At 48.8% G+C, this 25285-nt stretch overlaps 1 protein-coding gene across 1 annotated transcript in view; it reads left to right on the top strand.

Moving 5' to 3' along the window:
- LHPP (phospholysine phosphohistidine inorganic pyrophosphate phosphatase) overlaps positions 1-18992 on the top strand; it is a 79399-nt gene extending 60407 nt beyond the window's left edge. Inside the window, exon 8 of the mRNA XM_009892757.1 lies at positions 18902-18992. Within this exon, the coding sequence (XP_009891059.1) occupies positions 18902-18992 (91 nt within the window). The remainder of the gene's footprint in view (positions 1-18901) is intronic.
- Positions 18993-25285: the final 6293 nt, after the last annotated feature.

The raw sequence follows: 25285 nt of genomic DNA, 5'->3' as shown, positions 1-25285 counted from the left end.
GCTTTGGGCCAGCTGGAGCGCGGGGCTGCTGCGCCGGGGGAGCCTGCCTCCCCGCTGCTGGGCTGAGCCCCTGCGAGGTACTCGGACGTGTCTGTCCTCTTCCCGAGAACGATCAGGTTACGCGCCTCGAGCTTTGCCATAGTAGCAGAGGAAGGGAGAGTACAAAGGTTATGGAAAACAAAACATTAATTTTCTTGACCAGCTGTGTTACAAGCAAAGTGCAGCTTATTTATACCCGCGGCATACTGTTCATAAATCAGACCTGCTCCCCAGCAATGCATTTAATGAGAACTATTAAATGATTTCATGATGTACTCATCGTTACCATCTGATAAAAACCAGCGCTCCCTCCAAGGACCAGGACTTTTCAATTGCAGCTTTTTATGCTTGGGGAAGGAGGTGCGGGGGAAACAAAGCCCTCGGCAGCGTCAGACGTGTTCTGCAAACGTCTCTGCGGGCACATTGTGTCGGGAGGATTGATCGCTCGCTCAGACCGAGCTGGGAGTCCTGCGGCTTTTAATTAGGGAGATGGGCCAGTGACGTGAATAGCCCTTCGGTTTTATGTAATACCTTTCATGGACAAAACACCCGATTCTGATCTCGCCTCCATCTGCCAGCGTAAATCACGGCGCCGCCGGACGAGGTGGGTGTCGCTGGACCCCAGCCCGCGGCGCAGGATGAAGCCGGGGAGCTCCAAGGCATCCACGCGCGGGCCCTACGTGTCTCCCGTGCTTGCAAAACCAGGATGCGTTCACTGTTCGTGTGAGCGAGTTCAAGCCAAAGGAACGGCTCCCGCACAGCGTGACATCCCGGACCGTTGGGGCTGCGTGGGTGACCCCGAGGGCTTGTCCCCATGGGAGGGCACGCACGTGGCGAGGGGGGGCACAGATCTATCTACAGCCCTCTGGACCCCCGCCAGATTTCCAAGCCCTTTGTCAAGGGCATACCCGAGCATTAAAATCAAGGGGATGGCTAATTTATGTGAGAAGGTTTTCTATGAATCAATGGGGAGGGCATTGCTGCCCAGAGGCTCGCCCCTGTCGGCGTGTTTAATTGCTAATCAGAGGCTGGATTCAGCAGCTCCCCTTCTCTGACACTTTCTGTCTCTGTCAATAAAACTGGAGAGGCTCACGCTTTATAACAAAGATGTTTATCTTGCCCGAATTTGTGGGAAGCTCTAGCAGGCTCTCCTTTCATACTGCATAGCTTTAATGGGGTAAACAGTTGCTGTTACTTAGTTTCCAGCCAGATTTTCTGAATGGGGGCTGGGAGGAGGATGCCTTAATTAATCCTTTGGGAAAGTGGTTGGGATTCTGGCTTATTGTTTTGGGTTTATATCTAAATAGTATCTCCCAGATTCAAGGTGGTGAAACTCGGATCCAAATGTTGCCTTGTATTTCTGCATCTCCCTGATGGGTCGTTTTTCTTTCTTCTTCAAACGACCTGCCCCGTTATCCCAAGTGATGTTGCTGTTGCCAGCCTCTGAAGCTGGCCTCTGCCAGGGCGTCAGCAGCCTACAAATATCTGTGGGGCAGCTTAAATAGGGTTTTATTCCTCCTGTGCAGTAATGCATGGTAATGGCTACTGGGTAGATAGTATAAATCTCTCAACAGTCTATAGTCAACTGAAAAGAGAAGGTCTCTGTACATGTGTTGGCTACTTTTGGCAGCGGCTGTTAAATTTAGCTTAGGAAGGCACCAAACGTTCATTTTTCTACCTGTTTTTTAATCATGCTGACAGTCTAGATGCAGTATGGAGGAAAGCCTTCAGGAAGGTGAGATGGTCCCTGCGTAGCACAGTCCCCGCGGGCTGTGGGTGCAGGTGGGCTTCTGAGAGGCTGGGGCTGGCTAGTCTGTGATCCAGCAGCCCCGCGGCACTCAGCCCTTCTGCTGCCCGGCCCCGGGAGGACCCCGGCTGGAGGTTGGACTGGGGGCTGGCCCACCGCCGGTTCCAGCTCAGAGCTGTGCTTGTATTTTACAGCCTCGTTAGAGCTTATCAATGTGGTTGGGTTTCCCTTGCCTTGTCTTCTGGAAGCCTACCAGGCTTGGAGAGCAAATGAGCTGGGATGCTTTAGCTACATGGCAATGGAGAGATCACTCTATTGATTCTTGCCGCCCCCTGCAAAGAAGGCAGTGCCCTTTCTTGGGGAGGAAATAGCTGTTATTAAAATCATGTGTGTGTGTGGCGGCATGGTTTAAAAGGCTTTTCTTCATCAGCAAATAATTTTCAGTAGAGCATGATTTCACCATAGTATTTACTGTGACCTGCTGATAATTACCTGAGAACTCCAGTTCAGTCTGCATAAATGTGATAGAATTATAGAGTCATTGAATGGTTTGGGTGGGAAGGGACCTTTAAAGGCCATCTAGTCCAACCCCGCTGCCATGAGCAGGGACACTTTCAACCAGACCAGGTTGCTCAGGGCCCCGTCCAACCTGACCTGGAATGTTTCCAGGGATGGGGCACCTGCCACCTCTCTGGGCAACCTGGGCCAGGGTTTCACCACCCTCACAGTAAATAATTTCTTCCTATTATTTAATCTAAATCTCCCTTCTTTCATTTTAAAACTGTTACCCCTCATCCTATGGCTCCCCTCCCTGATCCAGAGTCCCTCCCCACCTCTCCTGTAGCCGCTTTAGGGCCTGGAAGGGGCTCTCAGGTCCCTCCCGAGCCTTCTCTTCTCCAGGCTGAACCCCCCCAACTCTCTCAGCCTCTCCTCCCAGCAGAGGGGCTCCAGCCCTTGGAGCATCTTTGTGCCCTCCTCTGGACCTGCTCCAACAGATCCATGTCTTTCCTGTGCTGAAGTGTTAATTGTACATTTTTTTCAGGCCCTATTTCCTATTATCTGGTTTCTTGGAATTTCCAGAGCTTCTGTATTTTCTGAGCGGTATTTGCTGGGTTAGCTGCAAAAACACAAAAAGGCTTTGTCTGGAGTCAGTACGCTGAGATGGGAAAGACTGCTGTAAGATACAAGCTACCATTAGCCATAGGGACTAATGAGTTAAAATCAGATTACAGTGATGTCGGCAGAGTTAGTTTCATGAACTGGAAGTGGTCACAGGCTGGATGGAAAGCTTTTCTAAAGTGCTTAGTCCTAGGCAGAGGATAAAAGTCTTGTAGCAAACCTGGCTGGAGCATCACTAACACGTCATTTTACTGCTAAAGGCTGGACAAGTGACTTCCAGAGTTAGGAAATGATATGAAGTCCCTGAAGCCAGGACTTAGGCAGATGCCATTCAAAGTCAGCATCTGCGGATTACCTCTAGCAATTATCTGTAGTTATGTTTTGTAATTTTAATTTTGCAGAACGTCCCATACTGCGTGTAACTAGACTTAAGATGGGTGGCACAGCAGAGACCCTTGCCCTCCCAAGCCACACACCTGTTTTTTCCTTTGTTTTTTGTTTTTTTTTTTTGTTTGCTTGTTTGTTGTGTAAGATTTTAAGGCTGCCTCATGCTTACCTGGTTGCCATCCATCCAAATTTTTCTCCTGTAAATAACTTTTCTTCACTTTGAGGGTGTTATTTCCCATGGGTCCCATCAGGTAGGAGACAGCCTGCCCCGGTGTCCTGGCCCGTGGTGCCTCAGGAGCTTGTCTGATCTTACTTAATATTAATGAATAATCAAGTATAGGTAACTACCAACCAAATTGTATCAGAGTCCGTATCAAAAGCACATTATCTAGAAATCCCCGGCTCTGAGTACAGGCGTGTGGCAAACGCACACCCGTGGGGCACCCAGGAACAGCAACTCGGTACTGCCTGAGGGAGAAGAGTCAAACGAATATTGTCTCCACGCTGAGACCAGCGTAGTTGTGGAATCCTGAAGTCCACATCAGCCTAGAATTGGGTTTAGTGATGCTAAATTGGGCAAAAAGTAGAAGTTTAAAAAAGGGGGTTTGGTAGCAAAAGAATGAAGGCAGGTGCAGAGCACAGGAAAATATTCCTGTGGCGGAATACCCAAAGTAACCGAGAGACCTCTTAAATCTTGGAGAAAACTCAGCTTGTCCTCCTGGTGACTTCAGAGGGCTATTTTAAGATATAGATGTTTTTACTTCATTTTTACCTCCTTTGTTGTAGACCTCCATAGGGGAACGTTGGAAAATGACTTCTTGAAGTGTAACCGAATTGAAAGGTCATGTGGGTGGCAGCTGCCAGACCTGTGGGGTTTAGGATTTGCACAGCCTGTGGGTTTTAGCCTCCTCCTTGGAAGCTGAATCGATATTTTGTTAGGTTTTGCAGCAAAAGGATGCCTAGGTAGGGTTTTTTCCAGTGCTTTTTCTTCACGCTGAGATTCTTCAGCCTGGGTTGGAGTTAGCACTCTTCCTTGGGATTTACCTGCTCTTGTGACCCATAAGAGGATTTCACACATGACTTTACAGAGAAACGAAGCTGGCTGGTGGACTTTGTTACGAGGCAGGGCTTGGACTTTGAGGGGACATGGTGGAAAGCATGCTCCCACCCCCGCCTCCCCGCAGGCACCGGGTTGTAGCTGTTCCGGGTGCACGTGCGCATCTTCTCTGGCATTTTTTTAAGCGATGTTATAAAATGCAAGAGGATGTCGAAGGGAGACACAGGTGGGAGTTGAAGGTTGGAGGAAAGCCCTTGCATTTGGGAGTGAAAAATGTTCATGCATGTATTTGGATGTGGATATTGTTCAGCTGCAAACAAAGGGGGTTAATGGAGACATGCGGTCCCCCTGTTGTATTAGGTCACTACAGGACATCTTCAGATTTCCTAATTATAAAATTCAGATATATGCAGTCATAAAACCTGCAGAGTATCGCATATGTAGTCAGCTACTTGAACAGCACATACCCAACACGTGCAATATTCTTAAATGGTCATTGCTTTCTCAAGACATGCCCATTTGTATGGACTTTGGACAACTCCAGGCTGCCCTGCTGTCTCCATCCAGCGTGAATGTATGAAATGGGAGTGAGGTGAATGAACAGGTCTGGAAGAAGGTTTTCCATTAGCTGCAGGTAGTAATTTATGGTGGGAAAGCAACAGGCAATTAAACCCCTTACGTTGCTGAGCATTAATGTGTAGTGCTGTAAGTTAGAACATTTCCTTTAATGTTTTACTTAATGAAGATGAAATCTCTCTCTTCCTGTTCTAGTAAAGTCCTTTCCGCACAAGGGCTTGACTGGTTTGTTTCAAGAATTTCTTTTTTAAACTTACATACCCACATAGCACACAAACACCAAGCCTGTATGCATTTCAGGCTATTGCTTCATCGTAGACTGGGAAAAACCAGCAGAAAGGACTGATTAGCCCTCCACAGGTTTCTCTGTGCTGTCTTGAATGCAGTTTGAGAGGGATTGGGTTCGTTGGGTTGTTTTTAATTTCGTAGACAAATATCTCCACCCTAAGATGCCTTGTAAGAATTTAGCAATATGTGCAGAGAATACAGTCTTCTCGGCTGTTCCACCTCCAGTACAAAGTGATCCTTTGAAGTATTTTAGGTAGTAGATTTTCTCAAAGGTATCAAGCGTGCTATGTAAATAAACTTCGTTTCAAGCCAGGTTGGGTTACAGAAGCAGCTGGTCCACAGCTAAAACCAGTGTTATGGGCCTTTCATTCTCTAAAGGATTACTCTTCACTTGAAGCTGACGCAAAGGGAGGAAACTAGTCTCAACAGAAATGCTTAGATAAAAGCAAATACTACAGATACCAAGAAGGTAAAGCTGTCTCCATGCCACTGTTCTTATTTATTTGGGTTTTCTCCTCCTTTGTTTTAAAAACTGTAAGTCTTTTTTATTGATTTAATATTTAAGAATTGTACCAAGTTCAGTCTGATCCTAAGAAACACTAAGTACTGTCCCTGAGCAGGTAGTACAGAGTGGAAACTGAGCTGCTGCAATGGCCTTACTGGTGCTCTGAGGCCATTTATAGTGCTCTCCCATGACTTCTAGACTCTTTCAGTTTTCCCTCAGGAGACGTCAAACACCTGCAGTGGAAAAATCTTGCATCTGCATTGCACTGGAGGTGGAGGTGTCATTCCCTCTGGACCCTCCTTTCATTCACAGCTCTTTTGGGCACTTTGCACAGCATGATCGTTGACTTCTACGTCTTGGAACCTATGAAGAACTGACTCAAAAACCATCTTAGCCTTACGAGGATGAACGTGGCAGGGTCTGAAAGCAAAGTGGCGGCTGCGGCGGTGCCTGGAGCCATCACTCTGAGTGTGCTTGGTGAGGTACGAAAATAGTAACATCGGTGTCCTGACAATTTTGTGGTTTCAGGCTGTGGTTTGCACGTGTCAATAACAGCCAGCAATGCGCTGCCACGGGAAGCATCTAGTCAGTGCCACACAACCTAATTTAAAGAAGCTATTTGGAGGTGTCCACAGTATTTATTACCCATTATATTTATGAAAGTGGCAGCTGGGGACCAATGGAGAGGACAGTGCCGAAGGCTGTGCAAGTTCAGCGCAGGACACAGACCAAATGCTTTGCTGCTCAGACCCGAGTATTCGTCAGTCAGTTGTTTCAAATCTGGGATTATTTATTTGACAACGTCGAGAAAAATCCCCACTGGCTTGACTGGGACTAAGTATTTAGGAAAGCTCTTGGAAGACTTCAGCGGGGCCAGGGGTTCGTGCTGAGTCTGCACTAAGCCTGTGCAGTAGCACACAGCAAGTTGGACACACCAGCAACCTTCATCTGAGGAGCTGTAACTCAAAGCTGGAAGGAAGTGGGTATAAACCTTGGACTATTCTCGTGGTCCAGGCAGAGGGCTGAGTGCCAGGAGCGCCGGGGATTTAATCCTTACACTAACAATGTTAGCTTAGCATACTTTCCGTAATCCATTCTTAAGCACAAACGTAGATGTGGTTTGACACCTTGAAAAATGTGCTAGCTAGTTTTCCTCAGCCCCATGTCCTGTCCCGTGCAGGAACCAGGTGGACGAGAGCCAGGAGGAGAAGGAAGACGCCGCGGCCATCCCTGCTGGCTCCCTGCGCGGCTGCAGTGAGCACGTTTCCAGGGCAGCGGTGCTGCACGTTTCCTGCTACGCTTCCGAAGAGCTCTAGATCCTTGGACGAAGCACGGTCCATAAATGCAGCATGTCATCATTCTTTGAACAGCTTCCCATCTTTGTGAACGTAATCAACAGAGGACGTCCTGCATTTTTCTGGAGGGAGGTAGCCTGGCCTAAGATCACCATTGCCAATTAAAAACGGAAAGGGATCCAGTGTGGGCTTCCTATTGCCGGTCTATACAGGATTGTATTGTTTTCTGTTGGATTTAGGAGCTTGCTCCCCAACAGCCCAGTAGCCAGCAGTACAGTAGCCCAGAGGCTGCAGGCACACGGCACAAGGCTTACCTCAGCTGCCAGGCAGACCTGGTTTTCTCATCGCTGAAACAAAACAAAAACCAAAGCTGCTGATCGGCTCCATCCCTGTGGGCTGATGTAGGCTCTGAAAATAAATAGCTCTGTGAGCTGCCACCTTTGGGGAGTTGTGTGCCTGAGGAGCAGAAGGAGCTGCTGTCCGGGTGACGTGCACAGAGCTGTTTTCCTTCCTCATGCAATTCCCCTTCTTATAACAGCCACTGGCAGAGGCTGGAAAAGAGTTCCGAATAATCCATGGAAATGTTTTATTTAAAAGAAGAAAATTTTGTTGCAGTAGAAGTTCGGCATCACCAAGTGAAGGCTGCGTTGCTGTAGGCGCCATGCAGATAGATACTCCCTTGTCCAAAACCTCATTGCCTTTAATGCAAACGGTGCTGTATGGATACATCTATAGATGCGCAGATATTGGTAAAAATATTCCCCGGGCAAATGAAGTCTCATCTCCTTGGCACTGTGATCGTGGAAACGATGATAGGCAGACATTCACAGCATGCAATCTTCCAAAGAGAGGATGATGAAGATCTCATTTACAGAGTGGGTTAAGCAAATGAGCCACAATTTGGAATAACTGTAGCGAAGTTTCTGCTTTAGGAGTTTCTGGCAAGCACACCCGAATTATTCGGGTGGGCTTTGCTCAGGTGGCTCTGAGCCCTTTCAGAAGGCATAAATAATGTGCTGACTCAAAGCTGAGGCTGAAGTCTTGCCGGTTAGTCCAAATATGTATTCCCTTTCGTTCCATCAGTGAGTAGCATGAGCGTGTTTAGAAACAGGTGAGTTCCTGACATCCCTGAGCGTAGTGAGGTTGGATGTGATATTCCCATCTGGTCTGGCAGAAGAAGTCAGAGACCCCATGGAGAGGTCCTGCTGGGCTGGGGTTGGTGCGTCACCGTGTCATTGCCTTGTCCAGGCTGAGCAACTTTGCCGCCAAAGATGTAGAGCGTGCCTTAATTTTCCAACGTAGGTGCTTTTTTGGCTTCTCGCATGAGAAAGGTTTTGGAGCAGGGAGGGACTGGTTCCCAACACGTGCGTGAATTGGCTGTTCGTGCCCTTTGGAAGGAGAGCTGGCTCCATGCGCGTCTGGCTGCTTGGGTTTCCTGGGAGTGGCACAGATAGTCTCATAGTTTCATTCTCATTTAAAATTAAGACTGATTCAGTGAGCACCATCTGAAGACAAATATTATTCTCCTTAGGGTGGCTCAAATTCTTGTTTGGTGAGAAACAATCTTTTAATGCTGTGTCTTTGAGTGTGTTGTTTAGAGGATTACGTTATCAGTGCAACTTTGGCCTGATACTTTTAAAATTAAACTTCAAACAGCATTCGAAATCTGAAATTAAGACTTCTTTCTTTTATAATCTGCAAAGCTCCTTTCTTGCTAGTATCTGGATCTACCAGAGTTCTACAACTTAAATCTCCCTGCAGTGCTTTGCAAATGGAGAAGACAAGCATTCATTTTACACATTTCATATGGATTTTGTAAGTAATGTATTAACGGAAAGCGATGAAGTACTCTCTTAGATTAAGGTCTTTAAAAGCACCTAACAGAATAAGATGCCTGAGTGCCACTGAACTTCAAATTCAGCCCTTGACATTTATCTTTGCCACTCTCCTGCAGTATTAAGTCCCATTAATAGCTAATGCACTGATTGCATTTAAGCTGCACATCTGTTTGTATATATGCACAAAGAAAGTATTTATGTCCAAATTCTTTCTCAGGGGCATTTACAATTATTTTCTACTGAATTGAGTAAGGTCATTCGGCAAAGCCATGCAGGTCATCAATAATTAATCCAAGCAGGCAGAGCTGAGTCTCACGGTGCTTGTTAGAGTGGATAGTTTGGCAAAGCAAAGGCAGTTCTCAGATTTTCTCAGCAAACAGCAAATGTGCGTTTAACTTCTGAGGGGGAGACGGAGACCTTCTTTTATTGAAAGCAGCTGTGCTGTGCTTGCATTGCAGCACTAGGTGCATCCGTATGTACAGTGCAGAGCTTCTGATCCCCCAGTCCACCCCCATCCGACCCAGGGGCTGTCGCATTTACACGAACACGCCTGGCGTACACGGTTTGTTTCCACCGTGTGCTGGCAGACTGCCCTAATGCAAGAGGTAGGATTTATCTCCCTTAACTTTATTTAAACTTTATCTGAATGTTAGGCCAGATTCTTTGCACCTATCCCTGACTGTTAGAGAACTGGCTCTGGGTTATGAGCTCGTCATCTGTTTTAAATAGAGTCATTAGGAAAAAATCATCTCTTCCAGAGGATATTTCCTAACCGGACTTGTTATCCAAGAAGATGGGATGGGCATGGGATGAACACCGTTCCCTTTCCACTCAAGAGAACTTCTCTGTCCTGAGGAGGAGGCTCCCGAAGAGGCTTAGGTGACCAGTCTGGGCACAGCGTCTTGCTTTTAGACAGGCAGTGCTGAAATGGGTCTGGACCGGCATGACAGGGGAAACCCAGGTGACCGAGGGGTGAATGTGCACCTCTGTGGAGGCTTCCCGTTCTTGCTAGTGAGATTTTGTGTTCTCAAAAGTTCATCTGTTTCTTCTAGCCGTATCAGTTGGCCTAACAGTATTTGTTGCACATATATATTACCAATACTTCTTTCACAATGCGCCCTCACCGCATGAGATGGATTAAAACTGTTTCCATGAGGCTAAGGATGGCAGTCAGGAATGCAGTAACCTGCATCTTCTCGGCGGAGTCTGATCAAGTATCCATTATCCCAAGCCCGGAGCAAGACTGACTTTTGAGCCGCAACGGCTTAGCCTTGGCATTCAAGATTGGATGGGACCGCAGCAGGTCCCAGCTCACAGCCCACCCGATGCCTCCAGTATGAGCAGAGAAGGAACTAGAGCCCTGTGCAGCCAAAGGGGCTCCTTGAGTGTCTCACCATCCTGATGGCCACCAGGTTCCATCTCTCCCTGCAACACTGGCTGTCCCCAGGCCACGCGTGTTCAGGGACGAGCAGGCTGGGAACCAGTGGAAAACCAGAACAGGTATGTGTGCTGCTCCCTCTGCTCCGCTGTAACGCTGGTACAGCTGCTTTTAGTGCCTGGCCCCTGCTGACCTGCTCTTGCTTTACAAGAGGAGAGAGCTCTGCAGTTTTGACAAGGAAAATTGCTGCCCAGATGCCTTAACACCAGCGTTCTGCTTGTTTAAATATTTGTTCAAACGAGCTTGACTTTCCAGTGCATTTTTGCATGAGGGATTTTGGAGGTGGTGGAAAAAAGTCAGTTCTAATAAAATCTCATGCTCTGGTGTAATCACATGGGAGCACTTAGTCAATAGTACCCTCTGTCCCGATGGCAGCGCTTCACATCACATCTCCCCATCGCCGTCCTGCTTTTCTTCATGCCTGTTTCTTACTTGCTAAGCAAGTATGTCGATGAATCTGTATATGTCCTATCCACAGCCTGTACAAAGACTTTCAGGACTTTTAATCTCCAAAACTCTTAATCTGGTGTGTTCACGTGTGCTGTATTTCCTGAGATAGAAAATAAATAGGGATGGGTGGAGGAAGACAGCTGCCTGCATCATCCGCTTCCTCAGCGTTGTATGTTCAGCGGCCGGTTGGTGCGGTGTGTCCTGCAGAAATGGCAGGAATTGGGATTATTCAAGGGATAATTTACAACTGGCACGAGTAAAGGTTGTGCCTGTGAAGAGAAGTATTGGAAATATTTGTGTTGACCCTCTCCCAAACTTTATGTGTAAAATCCACAGAAGTTTGCCACTGCCAGCCTCCAGCTTGTGATGTGTCCTGGTCACCTCTGCTCCTTTTACTTCTTTATTTTGATGAAGCTCCACTTGCTCTCCCTGAACCTGCACTTATGATCACCATTTTGATCTCCTCCTTGCTCCCTGATGGGACGTCCTGCGTCGGATCTCAGTGCTGCAAGTGCCAGTTTAAAAAGACCTGGTAGAAGACCTGGTGGAAGACATGACAGAAGACCTGGTGGAAGACCTGGTAGACCAAACCACAGCATGGACACCACGTGCTCCTCCATGCACCTATTTTAGCCCTACCAGTACTCTCAGCATCCTCTTCTAAGCAATTATTTCTGGGATTGTGTATCTGAGCTCATTAGTTAGAGCATCACCACTCAGCCAACTGATTAGAAACAAACAAATTACCACAACACTCCAAATTAAATTTTCAGCACATGTACATTTGAAAAGTACAAGTGTTCACCCCAGGAAGTGCCTTGAAATTCAGAAAAACAAAGATCTTGGGAATGTTTGCTAGCATTTGCCAAGCTTTTTTTTTTTTTTTTTTTAAGGTAATTTATGCAGGAAGATAACTCCCTACCCCTCAGCATTTTCCTGTATATTGCCTGAAGAAGTGTTGTACCTAAGCCGGTTTATTCTGCTCAGTTAAAACTGAAGCAGTTTAACATAAGCAGGGATGATTAAGAGGCAAGCCCGCAGACTTCCTTCAGATGTTAGCAAACAATTTGGCTGTTAATTTTCACCTGTTTGTGGATGCTTGAATTTAAATGAGTCGCAATTAAACACAATTAGCTGTGTGCGCAGTTCTGGGAGGCAAGAGAAGAGCAGCGGAGGATGCTGGTTTGCTCTGACATGGGTTTGCTTTCCTGGAGCTCTTGCAGGCGTGGTGGCCAGGAGAAGATGGCATGGCAAGGTCATCTCTAGAGGCCATCGACTTCTGCAGCAAGGTAGAAAGCTGCATGGCTTCTCGTTAGGAGTTTGTGTTGATGGTGCCCACCTCTCTGAGCAAAAGCATCTTCCCAAATGATGGCAGGAAAGTAAAGGAAGGTGCTAGCTGCTTCGTGAGGACAAACCTTCTGCCCTGGGTCACGCACAGCAGCTTTCCAAAGTCTTGTGTGTTAACCACAAAAGCCTCCCTTTCTGTTCCGGGGGCGATCTTGGAGTAACATGAGATATGGCGTCCAGGGACGGGGTTCCCTGAAGTTCTGGGACCCGCTCCAACATTGGGTGCGTTTATTGGCTTTGGTGCAGGTTTGTCTCTCATCGTAACGTCAGGAAATGTACTCTACAGCCATTCATCAGCTGCTGATCAGTGTGCTGTCAGTCACTGTGATTTATTTGGGTTTTCGGTGCCAAACTGATTAAATTGCACGTTTCACAAAAACAGAGAGTTTCACTTGTGGCACTGAGTAAAATTACTGCATCTGTCCAAAGAAACCAGCAAAGGTTACAGTGTCTGTTTACATTCCTCATAAAGAAAATCTTGTTAAACTCTGTCTCACATATTTTACAGCCGTGGTAAGAGCCCCTGAAGAATACGCTGTCAGGAGAAATGGTTTTGAGCTTTTTTTGGTCTAATTTTATGCAGCAGGAGTATATGCTGTGGAGTTGGGGAGTTAGTGGGAATTCTGTGTGATGACACGGAGAGATCCCTCGTACAAACAGAAGGGGAGTTTGTGGGAGGGGGTTTGCTGTCTCACAGAACGCTGTGCTGCTGGAAAGGTCAGCGATCGTGGGACACGCAGCGTTACAGATCAGGTTTGCCAAATGACTGCAGCTCTGTACGCTGGAATGTGAGCTCATTTGTCTTTTTCAAATTAACTTCTGTGCCTTGCTTCGTCCCTGCGTGGTGTTTTTCCTACCCACCCCTATTTTTAAAGAACTATGCAAAAGCTAATTTTAACCTGGGATACTAATCATGTGTTGATCAATCCCCGTCTGCTCCTGTTCTCTGAAGTCAAGTTTCGACAGGTCTCGGGTTGAGCTGGATTCTGGGGCTGTTTCCATCCCTGTGGCCATGACTATCCATGTCGGGTACCTCCAGTTAAACTTTTATCTGCTAAATATTTTGTCCACGCAGTAATCCAGCTGTTTCCTTTTTGTTCTCCATATGCTTTGTTGGAAATGAGCGCAAGTGAGGTACTGCGAAAGTCATTCCAACCGCTATGTGAAGTTTCCTAGGACAGCATGACGTGAGAGTTTGGGGCTCAGACACCCTCTCCTTGTTGTTGGTGGGGCGTTCGGCTCCCAGCTCGGCAGGACACCTCCGGCACCCAGCCCTGTGCTTTCCTTCTGCAGCTCCAATTCCCTTTGCAGAAAAGGTCCCTTGTGAGAGCGCCGACCGGAGCCGGCTGCGAGCAGCGTCCGATGCCCACCCCGACCCACAGGGTAAACCTAGAATCCCAACTAGTATGGAAAAAAAAAAAGGTTAACTCAAAGTCTGGGGTTTTAGGGGCATCCTTTTACACTGTCCCTACCAATGCTCTTCTCTGTATGTATTTGCTTCATTCACTTTAAAGATTCCTAGTAGTTCCTGCAAAGGACTATGCCAACAGCGTAGATCCCTTCATCTCTCCCAGGTACTGAAGTGCATGTGGGTGAACCATTGCAGAAAATGACATAGCAGGTCAGGGCAATCCAAGACCATGCCTGTTAGCTGAGTCTGGGTAGGAAATTTAGCTTCTCCGAACAGCCCTATTCAGGTGGAAATCTGACCCAGACAGTAAGTGAACCTTCTTATTCTTGCAGAAGCTGACTTTTCACAACCCCTCATGATCTGGGTTTTGGTTTTATGCTTCACCGGGAGGAAGCCATCGCTTTCTGCTAGTCAGTAGCTCTGGTACCATGCTGGAGCTTCTCTTACCAAGTGACCGAGTGAAGAGTTAAAATTGCAGAGCCGGTTTTCTGCAGCACCCTGCTGCTTCCTTGATGTCTCAGACTGAAGCATTGATCTGAACTAACCAGTTTAGTATGGGCGGAGGATCTGGCTCAGAGCACATGGGGCTATAGATAGCTGCTCAGCTCCTGCAGCACTGACAGTGATAAATGGTCCCTGGGAGAGGAGGATGTTTAGTCATCTCCTGAGGATGATTTGATGGACATGAGTAACTACTGAGCCTCAAGACCTCTGTCGATGTTGCATCATGCTAAAGATACTTCATATCTTTAATGTGTTGTAACATATGGATCATTTTGGATGCCTTTTTCTTTTGAAGAACTTACTCTGTTGACATTGCCCGGTGCATGGAGGAGCAGGCACAGAGCACGTGTCCCCGAGCCCTCACAACACAGTAGGGACCAAGAAGGACCACCTTGGATTTCAGAAGTTCCCTGTGCTAATCCACTTGTTTCCCTGATCACTCCATATACCAGCAAGGTGGCCACCAAGAGGCAGTGCAGAAATGAAGTGCCCCATCTCACAGAGCGAGCAGGAGGCTTTCATGGCCAACTTGGGGTGAAAAATGTTCCTTGTGTATGCATCCATGCTGTGGTGCTCAGCCACTCCAAGCAGTCCTGCTTTACTGAAGAGAGCATTTCCCAAGGCTGTAGTTGATTTTTCACAAGCGAGTTTGTGCACTGGCCAAGACTGCTGACAGCTCAATATTCAGCTGCAGAATATAATTTTCTGTCATTTTGATTTATGTTCTTCTCTGCAACCAGAGTCCCATGTAAAATAAAAAGAATCAGAAGGAGTTGGTCTTAAAGTTAGCTCAATGCAAGTTTATTCTTCAACTGACCTAGCAAATTAAAGATATTTTTAGATTTTTTTTTATTTATTTATGGAATATGAAAAGAAAAGTAGTAAAAAGTAACCTCTACTTTCAGTTTGGGGACCTGCTGTTGTAATATCTGCCATGGTGCAATGCAAAAAGGGTCATTGTCACTGGAAGAGAAGCCAAGCTGAAACCGTGAGAGCAAGATCTGCTCTTTGTTGAGGTTTCCCACCTGTACCCGGTGGCCCTATCCAGAGAGGCTCTGATGCACCGAAGCAACGCCGGGACATCAGGTCCAAGCTCCAGAGTGGTGCTCCACTGAAGGGTATCACCACTCGGTGACTGGGGGTTTCTCCTGGGAAACAGCCCGAATCCCCCGGGGCAGAGGCTGGTATAGAGCCACGGTCTCCGCTCCCTTCGGGCAGAAGAAGGGCTCATCCTCCAGCATCTTGGGTTTGCCCACAGGTTTTATGGCACAGCTCGCTCTTCTGCCTCACTTCTGGCACCCAGACTTGGGCTCCTGAATTGTTTCGCTACATTTGGAGCATTTCTTCTTGGCATTAGTATCTTTGGGGATTATTGCTTGCAGTTTCCTTTTGACATACGCTTAAAAGAGCAATACTGAGCTAGGGGAAGGAATAAAAGCGTTGCTTGGCTATTTGTGTGCAGTTGTGTGAGCTACAAAGAGTTCTGCGAGACAAAGGAGGAGGCCACATGAAACAGCTCTTGGGATGGCACTGACAGGAAGAAGAGCTCCAAGCACAGCCCTAGGAGAAGGCAAGAGAGCAGGGAAGTGTGTTTTATTCCAGTTCTCTGCTTTCCTACAGAGTTCAGACAATTTTATTTATTGCATTTCCTCCCACTTAGCAGTGATGAGCATATAGGTAATCTAAGACATATGACGTGTCTCAAAAGTATAACTTCAAAATGTGCTGTGGGCTGAAATCATAGAATCAGCATAGAATCATAGAATGGTTTGGGTTGGAAGCGACCTTGAAGATCACCGAGTTCCACCCCCCTGCCCTGGGCAGGGCCACCTCCCACCAGCCCAGGTTGCTCCAAGCCCCGTCCAACCTGGCCTTGAACACCTCCAGGGATGGGGCAGCCACAGCTTCTCGGGGCAACCTGCCCCAGGGGCTCACCACCCTCAGAGTGAAAAATTTCTTCCTAATATCCAATCTAAACCTGCCCTCTTCCAGTTTAAAACCATTACCCCTCATCCTATCACTACATGCCCTTGTAAAATGTCCTTCCCCACCTCTCCTGTAGCGCTTTTAGTTACTGTAAAGCTTCAATAAGGTCTCCCCGGAGCCTTCTCTTCTCCAGGCTGAACACCCCCAACTCTCTCAGCCTCTCCTCCCAGCAGAGGTGCTCCAGCCCTCGGAGCATCTTTGTGGCCTCCTCTGGACATGCTCCAGCAGGTCCATGTCTTTCCTATGTTGGGGGCTCCAGAGCTGGACACGGTTCTCCAGGTGGGGTCTCAATAGAGTAGAGTAGAGGGGAAGAAATGAAATACACTTTCCAGCTCAGGGGTAGGGATGGGCAGTGTGGGGACAGCGCGGTGACAAAGGGCTGGTCCCCACCACGGGAGGGAAGCGGGATCCTTGGCTGGACGCGGGGCAGGCACCTGCTGATCTGCTGGGCTCTGCTGCACCCCGTCTGCTTTAAGGGGGGATGTCAGCTGCGTAAGGGCTGTGTATTCCTCTCATTTTCTTCTGGACAACTCTGGTAAAATATTAGGAAAACTATTGACACCCATGTGTTGTGAGCGAGGCCGTCTGTCTGCAGCATGGGTAGCAGAAGAGTAGTTTAGGGTTCCGAGCTGTAACCCTCTAGGGTATCAGACTGCAAAGCAGAAGAGAAATAGTCAGGCTCGGATGAGTAATAGGGGTGCAGCAGATAAAAATAAAGCCCAGGTCCACCCCAGCGGTCCCAGGGGGCGGCTGGGCAACGCGTGGGGGTGAACTCGCAGCTCCCCGGCAGCCAGGGTGGGTTTTAACATAAACCTCGCTGGAGCCTGGAGTTGGTGGCTGGCCAGTCTGGGTGTTGTCATCACACATTATTTGGACGAATGGGTAAAAATACCTTATTTCTTAATTTGCTTTACTGCAGTATGTATATATACATATATACACCCCCACCCCTTCTGCAGCACACATTTGGTGTATACAGGGCATTTCCTCGACGACTGGCATTTAGCAGCTGAGTTACAGGTGGATTTCTGTATAGTCAGCACAGATATCAATCACAAAATCCTTTTAATAGATCAAAGAGTGCTGTGTAATTGAAAATTTCTTGTAGAAGCATTCGTTTCAAGCAGTTCTTAAAACTGGGTGTAAAATGGAAAGAAGATTTTGTTCATTACTTTTTTTAGATCTCCACTCAAATTAAGGATTATTGACAAGAAATGAGTGTTTTACAATACTCCCCAAAGGTATTTCTATATTCATAAACACCTCTGGGTTAAATCAGGGGATGAGCAATAATCACCACCTGAGGGATGGATACGTACTGGATTTTTACTTGCTTTATACTTGAAGGTTTCTCCCCATTGTATATTATAACTTGCTTTACTTTCAGCAGTCTAAATTCTTCTTCAGTTGAGGAAACCCTAAAATGCATCGTAATTACTCTTCTTATTGCACCCTAGCCCTGTAACAAGATAGAACTTGGATAATTAAATAAAGCCTCATGGAATAACCTTCCACCTTTTAAATAAGATGCTTTTATGACAGCCAGCGCCAACATAGAATCCCTTTCACGGAGCCATCGTCCTTGTGCCAGATGTGGCTTTGCAGGTGACTCAAGCAAAGCTGAATATCAGTGTCTTTTATTTTTCCTAGTTGCATACTGTAGCTCTGCGGCAAGTAAAGTCTCGAGCAGTGTGGGCTCCCAAAAGAGGCCGTGCCTTTGCGAGGAGCTCGTGTGCTCGGACGTGAAGAGTGCAGCTGAGAAATAAACAGAAAGGAAATAGCCCTGGGGGGGCTTCAGTGCTGGAACTGAAGAAATAATTTGGTACTTGTACAGACAAGGGCTTACCAAATTCTGCACATCATAATTAATAATAATAATCTCTCTGTCTCCCATGCATCCGATGGGAAATGCATCTTCCCCGCTGAGAAAATGGCCTGTGCTAAATAAAGGTTTGCCCTTTACAGGGAGCAAGAGAGCTGGGAGGTGGACATTAGGGCTTTCATCTCTTTCCCAAAGGAAAGCCATGAAGCGTATAAAATACATATGTTTTCTCTTCAGCAGCTGTTGGGTTTCTCAGCCCAAGAGCCATAACAGGACCACAAGGTTTGGAAAATTTCTGCCTCCCGCATCTGCCCCCCCTCCCCACCAGCAATGCTGCTGAATCAGTAAAATAGGATTGTGCATCTGCACCTCGTTAGGCCAGTACCTCTAATTAAATCACTGGCAAAAAATGGTTTCAAGCCACTCTGCTTCGGGGTGGTGACTCGCGGTGGAGGGCGAGTCTGACCCTTATGGTAGCGTCTGAAAGCACCGCTGTTAGATTTACAAAATGGTGGTCCTGCAAAATTAAACCCTTACAGAGCCTTCCCATTCACTGAAGCTGTGTACAGACCTTCAGCGGCTCTAAGTCGGAACTGAGGTCTTCTTTTCTTTACCTATTTCTAAACAAAACCCATGGGAGAATAATTATTTGCACAGCTTTGTGGGATCCCAGGCTTGCAGTGAAGCGACCTCCCGGCGATCCCTGTTTGATACTGCTATTGCTTGAATGAAGAAGCGCCATGTAAAATGCAGTGCATTAATTTGGGTTAGTTAGTTAACGATGTCGATATTGTCTTCCATACAAGGCTTTGCAAAGTTTTGCCCAGCCCAGTTGCACGAGGACATGGGATCTACCATAGCATCCCAGGAAAGACCTGGGTATGGGGGAGGTGGGGAGAGGAGAAGGAAAAGGGGGAGAAAAACAGAAAAGGGAGGAATGTGAGACCCAGGCTCACCTGAGCGTGCTCCGACTGGGGCCACCTCGGTGCTGCCCTGGGCTCTGTGAGGACCGCGGCAGGAGTATGGCCAGGGACGTGGGACCTGGTTGGGAACCCATCCTTGCTCAGCCGTGCCCTTCTGCCTCCTTTGCAGGCCTTGCGATGAAAACCACCCCCACGTGAAGCCTGACGCATATGTGAACAACCTCGCCGAAGCGGTTGACATGATCCTCCAGCAGCTGTAACACCGACGGCGCCGCGAGCGATGGGAAGGAAGGAGGAGACCTCGCCTGCAGCCCCTCCACCCTCGACCCCTCCATCTGACGCTAACGGACCCAGACCCAGCCTTGCCCGGGGTGGGGAACGCCTGCGTTCCTAAACCTTTCACGTAACGGTACTAAAATGATCTACTGACCTCGTCAAGGGGAAAACCGAACCTGCTGTCCTCCAGCACGTCTTGAATGTCTTCCCCTTGGTGCCGTGCCCCTGCCAGCGCCTGCGAAATCGGTTCTTCTGAAAGCACCAGGCTCTTCCCTGGGTTGTCTCTGCCCGAGGGGAGCCCAGAGGATGCTGAAGGGCCTCTGCCTCCCCCTGGGTGGTGCTGGGGGGGTCTCTGCCCCCATTAACTCTCTGCTCACCACTGGGGACCCAGTCCTGGGTGGGAAACAGGGGACCCCGCACCCCTTATGGACCAGCTTTGCTGTTGAACTCACCCTTTCTGTGCCTTTTGGGGTGCCTGAGATGGGATGGGAGATGTCCTTGAGGGGTGATGGAGGCCACCAAGCCCTGGGTCCCTGCTCTGCGGGGTCCCCTGTATGCCTCTGGCCATGGGTGACAGGAGGGGGACAGCCCCTGCGCCCTCAGCAAGGTGGTAACCGTATTTCTGTGACAATTAGCCCCTCTCCGGGTTGGAGCTCGGGAATCTGGTAACACTGCAGCACATTATGGAATAACCACACCATCCTGTCGGGAATAAACCCCATCTGGTAGATCTGGACCCTTTGTTGTTGTGTTCAGTTGGATCAACACTGGCAGGGATGTTCAGAGGCTCTGAAATGCTTTTCCTTACCTGGGATAAGCTGGTGAGGAATGATGGGCTTTTCCTCCCCTCCGTGAGGATCTCACAGGCAGAAATGGTCTCCTACCTCCTCCCGTTAAAATCCCGGCCGTGCAGCCGGGGTGGGGTGTCCCCCGCGCCCGGGCACTGTCGGCGTTGGGTCCCGCGCAGCTCCAGCTCACCCAGCAGTGGGTGTTCCAGGCTGGAGCAGCACGGCACGGCATGGCAGGGATGCTTGCCCCTGCCATGAAGGCCAGCACAGGCAGCTCAGCTCCAGCCGGTTCCCAGTTCTGCTGCTCCTGGCTTTAACTTTCCAGTCCCCACTGGGAACCAGTCTCTGTAAAGCACCAGCTCCATCAGTCCTCCTGCCACAGCTGTGAATTCTGCTTTATAAAAACTATGTGGAAATGTTCAGCCACTTTCTTTCCTTCTTAGTAGTCATTGCTAACCCGTCCTCCAGTTCTCCTGGGTACCAAAACCACACGGGCATACACCACTCTGTGATGGCCATTGCTACCTGAATGGGACAACCCCAGTCTACTCACTGAGCATCCCCCAGGACTGATCCTGTGCCAGTGCTGTGTGCCCGCCGAGCACCCGCCGCACCAGTTTGGGCCCAGCTCAGCCCCATCCCGCTTGCCGGGGCTGGAAAGTGATGCTGTATCGAACAGGGACGGGCATGAGAGTTGTCTTTGTTTTTTAATCAGGGTAAGCGTCGCTAAAATGCGCTGCTCCCTGCCGCTGGGCACTGTAGTACCCCTGCACATCCCCAGGGCTTTTGAGTTTCTCTCACCCAACAGTTTCACGGCGCAGCTATTGCAGCGTGCGTGGCAACAGCTGGCCACGCTGCACGTGGCAGGGACGTGGCTCAAACCGGGGAGCAGAAAGAGCGATTGGGGGTCACTCCATCACGTCCTGTGCCCCCGGAAAGCGGGGGCTGCCCACCCTCACCCACACTTGGCAGTGTTCGCAAGGGTCACCCTCTGCAAGGGTCACCCTTTTGTAGGCAAAAGTCCCCTTTTAATCAGCGTGTCAGCAGCTCTGCAGCCCTGCCTGGGTTTGGGGCAACACTTTGTGCTTTAGACTGGAGTTGACTAAGAGTGTTTGGGCTTAAACCTGCTTCAGACCTCCCATGGGACCATGGAAAGGTATGCAATCATCTGTGTGTTTTATATAATTATATATACATATGCTGAGCTAGCGTGTTCTGGCCGCTGTCTGCACTCAGCTACTGCTTTTTGCATTTGCAAGCGGGAGGTAAACAATAATTCCAGCTACGTTTCCAGCAGTCCCGACAGCTGAAGATGACCCCGGTCACCGAAGGACACCGAAGTGATGCTCTGTGTTCCCGGAGCAGCCTGCGAGTGTTGGAAACCCTTGTTTTTCAGAGCTACCAGCTGGCCGCTGAGCTGCACGGCACCCCTTGGGGACAGTGGGGGAAAGTGGGCTAGGAATTAAATTATAATAAAATAAACCACATCTGGGAAAATGACCTTAGTGCAATTTTTTGGTCTGTTTTTGTATCTTTTTATCCCCTGGGTACCGGTTCAGCCAAAGTGTACAGCGCCGTGTGCCTCCGCGCGCACGCGAAGGATGCCGCAAACCCCGGTCGAACGTTGGGGCTGTGACGGATCACTGAGAATTTCTTTTTTATCCTATAATTCTTCCTTTTTGTTCTAGTATACTAAGCCTGTCACTTCAATCTGATTAAGTTTAGGCAGATAAACATCCTGCCATCTGTCGTGAAACTTTTTAAACTGTTTGCTTGCTGGAGGAAACGCAGCCGTTTTCCTTTCTGGTTCACAAAGGCTGTAGGGAGGTATTACCCCGTCTCCTCAAGAATTTATTTAACACCCCCTTGTGCCCTTGCCCTGCTCTGGGCTCTTGCCTTGCTCGGCTTTAGATTTTATTTTAAGGGGTGGGATGGTATCTCCGGCCTTAAACACAAAGCCTAAGGCACTTAGATGTTGATTTGTAGTTTGCTGTTACCTGTTCGGCTGCGTTAAGGCTGAATAACAGTCAGCGTCAGGCTCGGGGGGGTGTGGGAGACATCCCCCCACCGCCGGAAGGATGCATCACATCTGCCTGCCCGTGAACATCACAAAATGCTCAGTTTTCTGGTGCAGCCAAAGGTTGGGACACCCTTACTGCATCTAACACGCACACCTCAATGGAGGGTCCCAGCCGGCGGCTTTCCCAACCCAATCCCATTTTTGGGACCCCACCCTTTCCCCTCCCAACACCCCCGGAGATGCCGTGGAGGTGCAGCCAGACCCCCTCCGGGAGAGGAGAGGCGTATGTGGCTCATCCACCCGCACCCAACTCAGCCCCAGCAAACCCCAACCGGTGCCACAACCCGACCGTTCCATCCCCGAGGGGCAGCGGTGTCCCCAACATCCCCGACCCCGGGGGGACCCAGCAGAGAGAGGCGAGACGCCGACCAGGAGCGGGGTTATTGAACCAGGGAGCTTTATTTACACAGTAAAAGTAACAAGCAATTTCCTGAGACTGAGCTGCTCTAGTGCAATCAAGTCATGGAGGGGGGGGACGAGTGGGCAGCCTGCACCGGCGGGGGGCACCTCGGGCAGCCCCTCCCCGGGGACACGCGCGTCCCGCTGCGCTTGTGCAATTGCCAGCGAGACTTGGCTACTACAGGTCATAGCTTCAGAAGGCTTTGTTTGTTTGTTTGTTTGTTTGTTTTCTTCTTCTTCTTTTTTTGTTGGGTTTTTCGTTTTCTTCTTTTGGCCATCCTCTTCTTTCGATTTCTTCCACACCGAACCCATAAACGCCGTAAAGCACTGCTACAATCCTCTAACATCCTACGTACGCCTGGTAGCCTGTTCAGCCAGGAGCTTTTAAACAATGCACTTGAAACATGACTTTGTCAGCCAAAGAAGCTGTGCTATAACGTGGAAAAATTACAATCTATTTTACAAATACTTCTTTTTCTCTTCTTTTTTTTTTTTTTAACATCATCTTCCATAGAACAGGCTCAAAGAGCTGCACCTGCAAACACACAGCAAACTCCCCCGTGCGCGCACGCTAAGACTTTTCCTGTTAAAATCCTTTATTTCAGGATGCCGAACCCTTACTGCTGCTGCCACCGCTCGCTGTCATCCTGAGACATCCTGGGTCACGCTCTGGACAAGCCACCGCGTCTCTTCACAACAATGAGCCTGTTTTAGCTACCTGGCAAGGAATAACAGCCCTCGTCTGCGTATTATTTAATATCACATTCTTGCAGCCGGCAGGAATTTGCCGGGGGGGGGGAGTGTGGATGTGACCCGAGCATCTCTGTAATAGGTGAAGTCCTTTACAAACCAAGAGCAGGACCGCCCCCCCACCCGGGGGGATGCCGGGCACAGGGTACGTACGGCTCTCCTGATGCCGGGGAGCAACGCCACTTCTGACTTTACAATCAACAGGATGTCCCCTGAATCTGAGGCACGTACTATAGTATATTTAATATTTTTAATTATTTTATTTATATATATATTTATATATATATAAATCCACATTACCTCTACAGAGAGAGAGAGAGAGAGAGAAAAAAAAAACACTTTTAAAAAGTAAGGCTTTCTTAAACTGAGAATAAGTACATGAAATCATACAAACCCAACGACCAAATACCCAAAAGAACACCACCGTGGCCTCAAAACCGTCGCTAACTGTAGTCTGTGCCTACGCTAACGCGCCCAGTGTAAGGCCACGACTCATTGGAGAAGCGTCTTTAGTAAGGCAAACGGGTTGTGCTGTATGTAAACTGAATGCTACGGCTACGTCGAGCACAGCCGGGCAGCGGTCCGTGGGTCACCCTCCTACCGGCGTGGGGGGGTTTAGCATGGCACCGATAGCAGCCCTTGGAAAGAAAACAGAAGCCCTTAGGAATTACAGCCCCGGTGATGCACATGCGAGAGAGAGCCCACCCGGAGCTCCGCGGCAGCAGCCGGATATGGATTTGGGTGAATTTGCCCTTTTTTCCATCAGTTGGGAGCCAGCAGCTGAGGAGGTGCCCGTGGCCAGCGGGAGCTGTGCGCCCCGAGACCGGGGAGGCGTCAGCGGTGGGGAGGGGGGTATGGAGCATCAGGAAGACTCAACGCCGAGAACGGCGCTGTGGCTGTGCCGCTGCGGGGACACAGACCGGAGGGGACATGCCGGCGCAGCTGGACCCTCCCGAAAGGGCTGAGACGGGCAGCGCCTTCTGCTATAGGAGGGCTAAAAATGAAGCCAGGATGTATTTTCTTTTCAACCATCCGTCAAGCGACGCTTTAAAAGAGCTGGAAGGTTCTCCAAAATGAAAAGACATCCCTGGCGTTCCCTTCCCCAAATATCTTTCCCGCCAGCACCTGGCCTGGAGAGAGAGAGGAGGTGGCCACTGCTGCCAGCAAAACCCCTGCGGTGCCCGGACGGGGATAAAGCTATAGAGCAGCTGATGGGTTCCACTGTGATGGGAGACGCCACACGCATCCTCAACCACCGCAGAAAAAAGTGCACTGACACAACCAGAAATGATGAATCAAACCTGTACCAGTGGCTCTCAGCCCTTTCTGAGTTACAGACTCCTTAAAGTCCATCACTTTGAGGGTTAAAGTCAAACAGGGGGATTAAACCCTTAAAGGCTTAACCCCTGGTTAAACAGGGGTGCCGAACCCCATTAAAAATTTCACCTTCTTCAATTGCTGTTGATATTAATGACTTTCTTTCCTTTCTCACTTTTGCAGAGCTCAGGATGTAAAGCCCGAGCTTGAGGGAACCCACAGAAGATGCTGGAAGCCACTCGTACAGCTTTCCTGGAGCTTTAAACAAAGAAACAAAAAAAAAGAAAAAAAAAAAAAAGGGAGAAAAAAAATATATGTGTGTCCTTCTAAACCTGTTAGCAAGTGGACAGCTTATTTTTACCGAAGAGAGTTCCTATTGTACAAACGTAATGGTCACCACTTTATCCGTGCTTGAAAAAGGCACAGGAAAAGTTTTCAGTGCTGCTACCTGGATTTTCAGCCTGTCGCCAGCTGACTTTGTCAAGTAACCCCGCGGCGTGCCTCGGGCGCGCAGCCCCTTCACAGTAAGACAGAGCGCAAAAAAAAGAAGAGGGTGGCAGCTGTGCCTCGGGTAGCAAAGAGGGCACAGCCGCTGGTAAACGGGTAAACGGCCTGGCCCCGCTCACAATCGGGTGTTGGGAACCCGAGCGAGGCCGGCACCGAGCCTGATCGGGGCTTTTTCCCCGATGGGTTTGAGAGAAGGGACTGGGGAAAAGAAAAATAGGGAAGAAAGGCATTTGAGCATCCTCAGGCAGCGCCCGCCGAGTGCTGCTGTGGATGCCGCCCCACGTTGGAGCTGTGCGGGCAGGGGGGGTCCCTTTAACTCCTCATCAGGAAAAGGAAAATACAATAAATTTTTTTTTAAAAAGTAAAAATCCAGCTCTTACCATTATGAAATTGAAGCCAAATGCTTCACTTGTGATTTCCTTCTCACCGCACTGCC

The sequence above is a fragment of the Charadrius vociferus genome, unplaced genomic scaffold (genome assembly GCF_000708025.1).
Source record: "Charadrius vociferus isolate BGI_N301 unplaced genomic scaffold, ASM70802v2 scaffold38, whole genome shotgun sequence".
In the NCBI taxonomy this organism is placed as follows: domain Eukaryota; kingdom Metazoa; phylum Chordata; class Aves; order Charadriiformes; family Charadriidae; genus Charadrius; species Charadrius vociferus.
The sequence above is the reverse complement of the archived record's forward strand: the minus strand, read 5'-3'. Positions and strand labels throughout refer to the sequence as shown.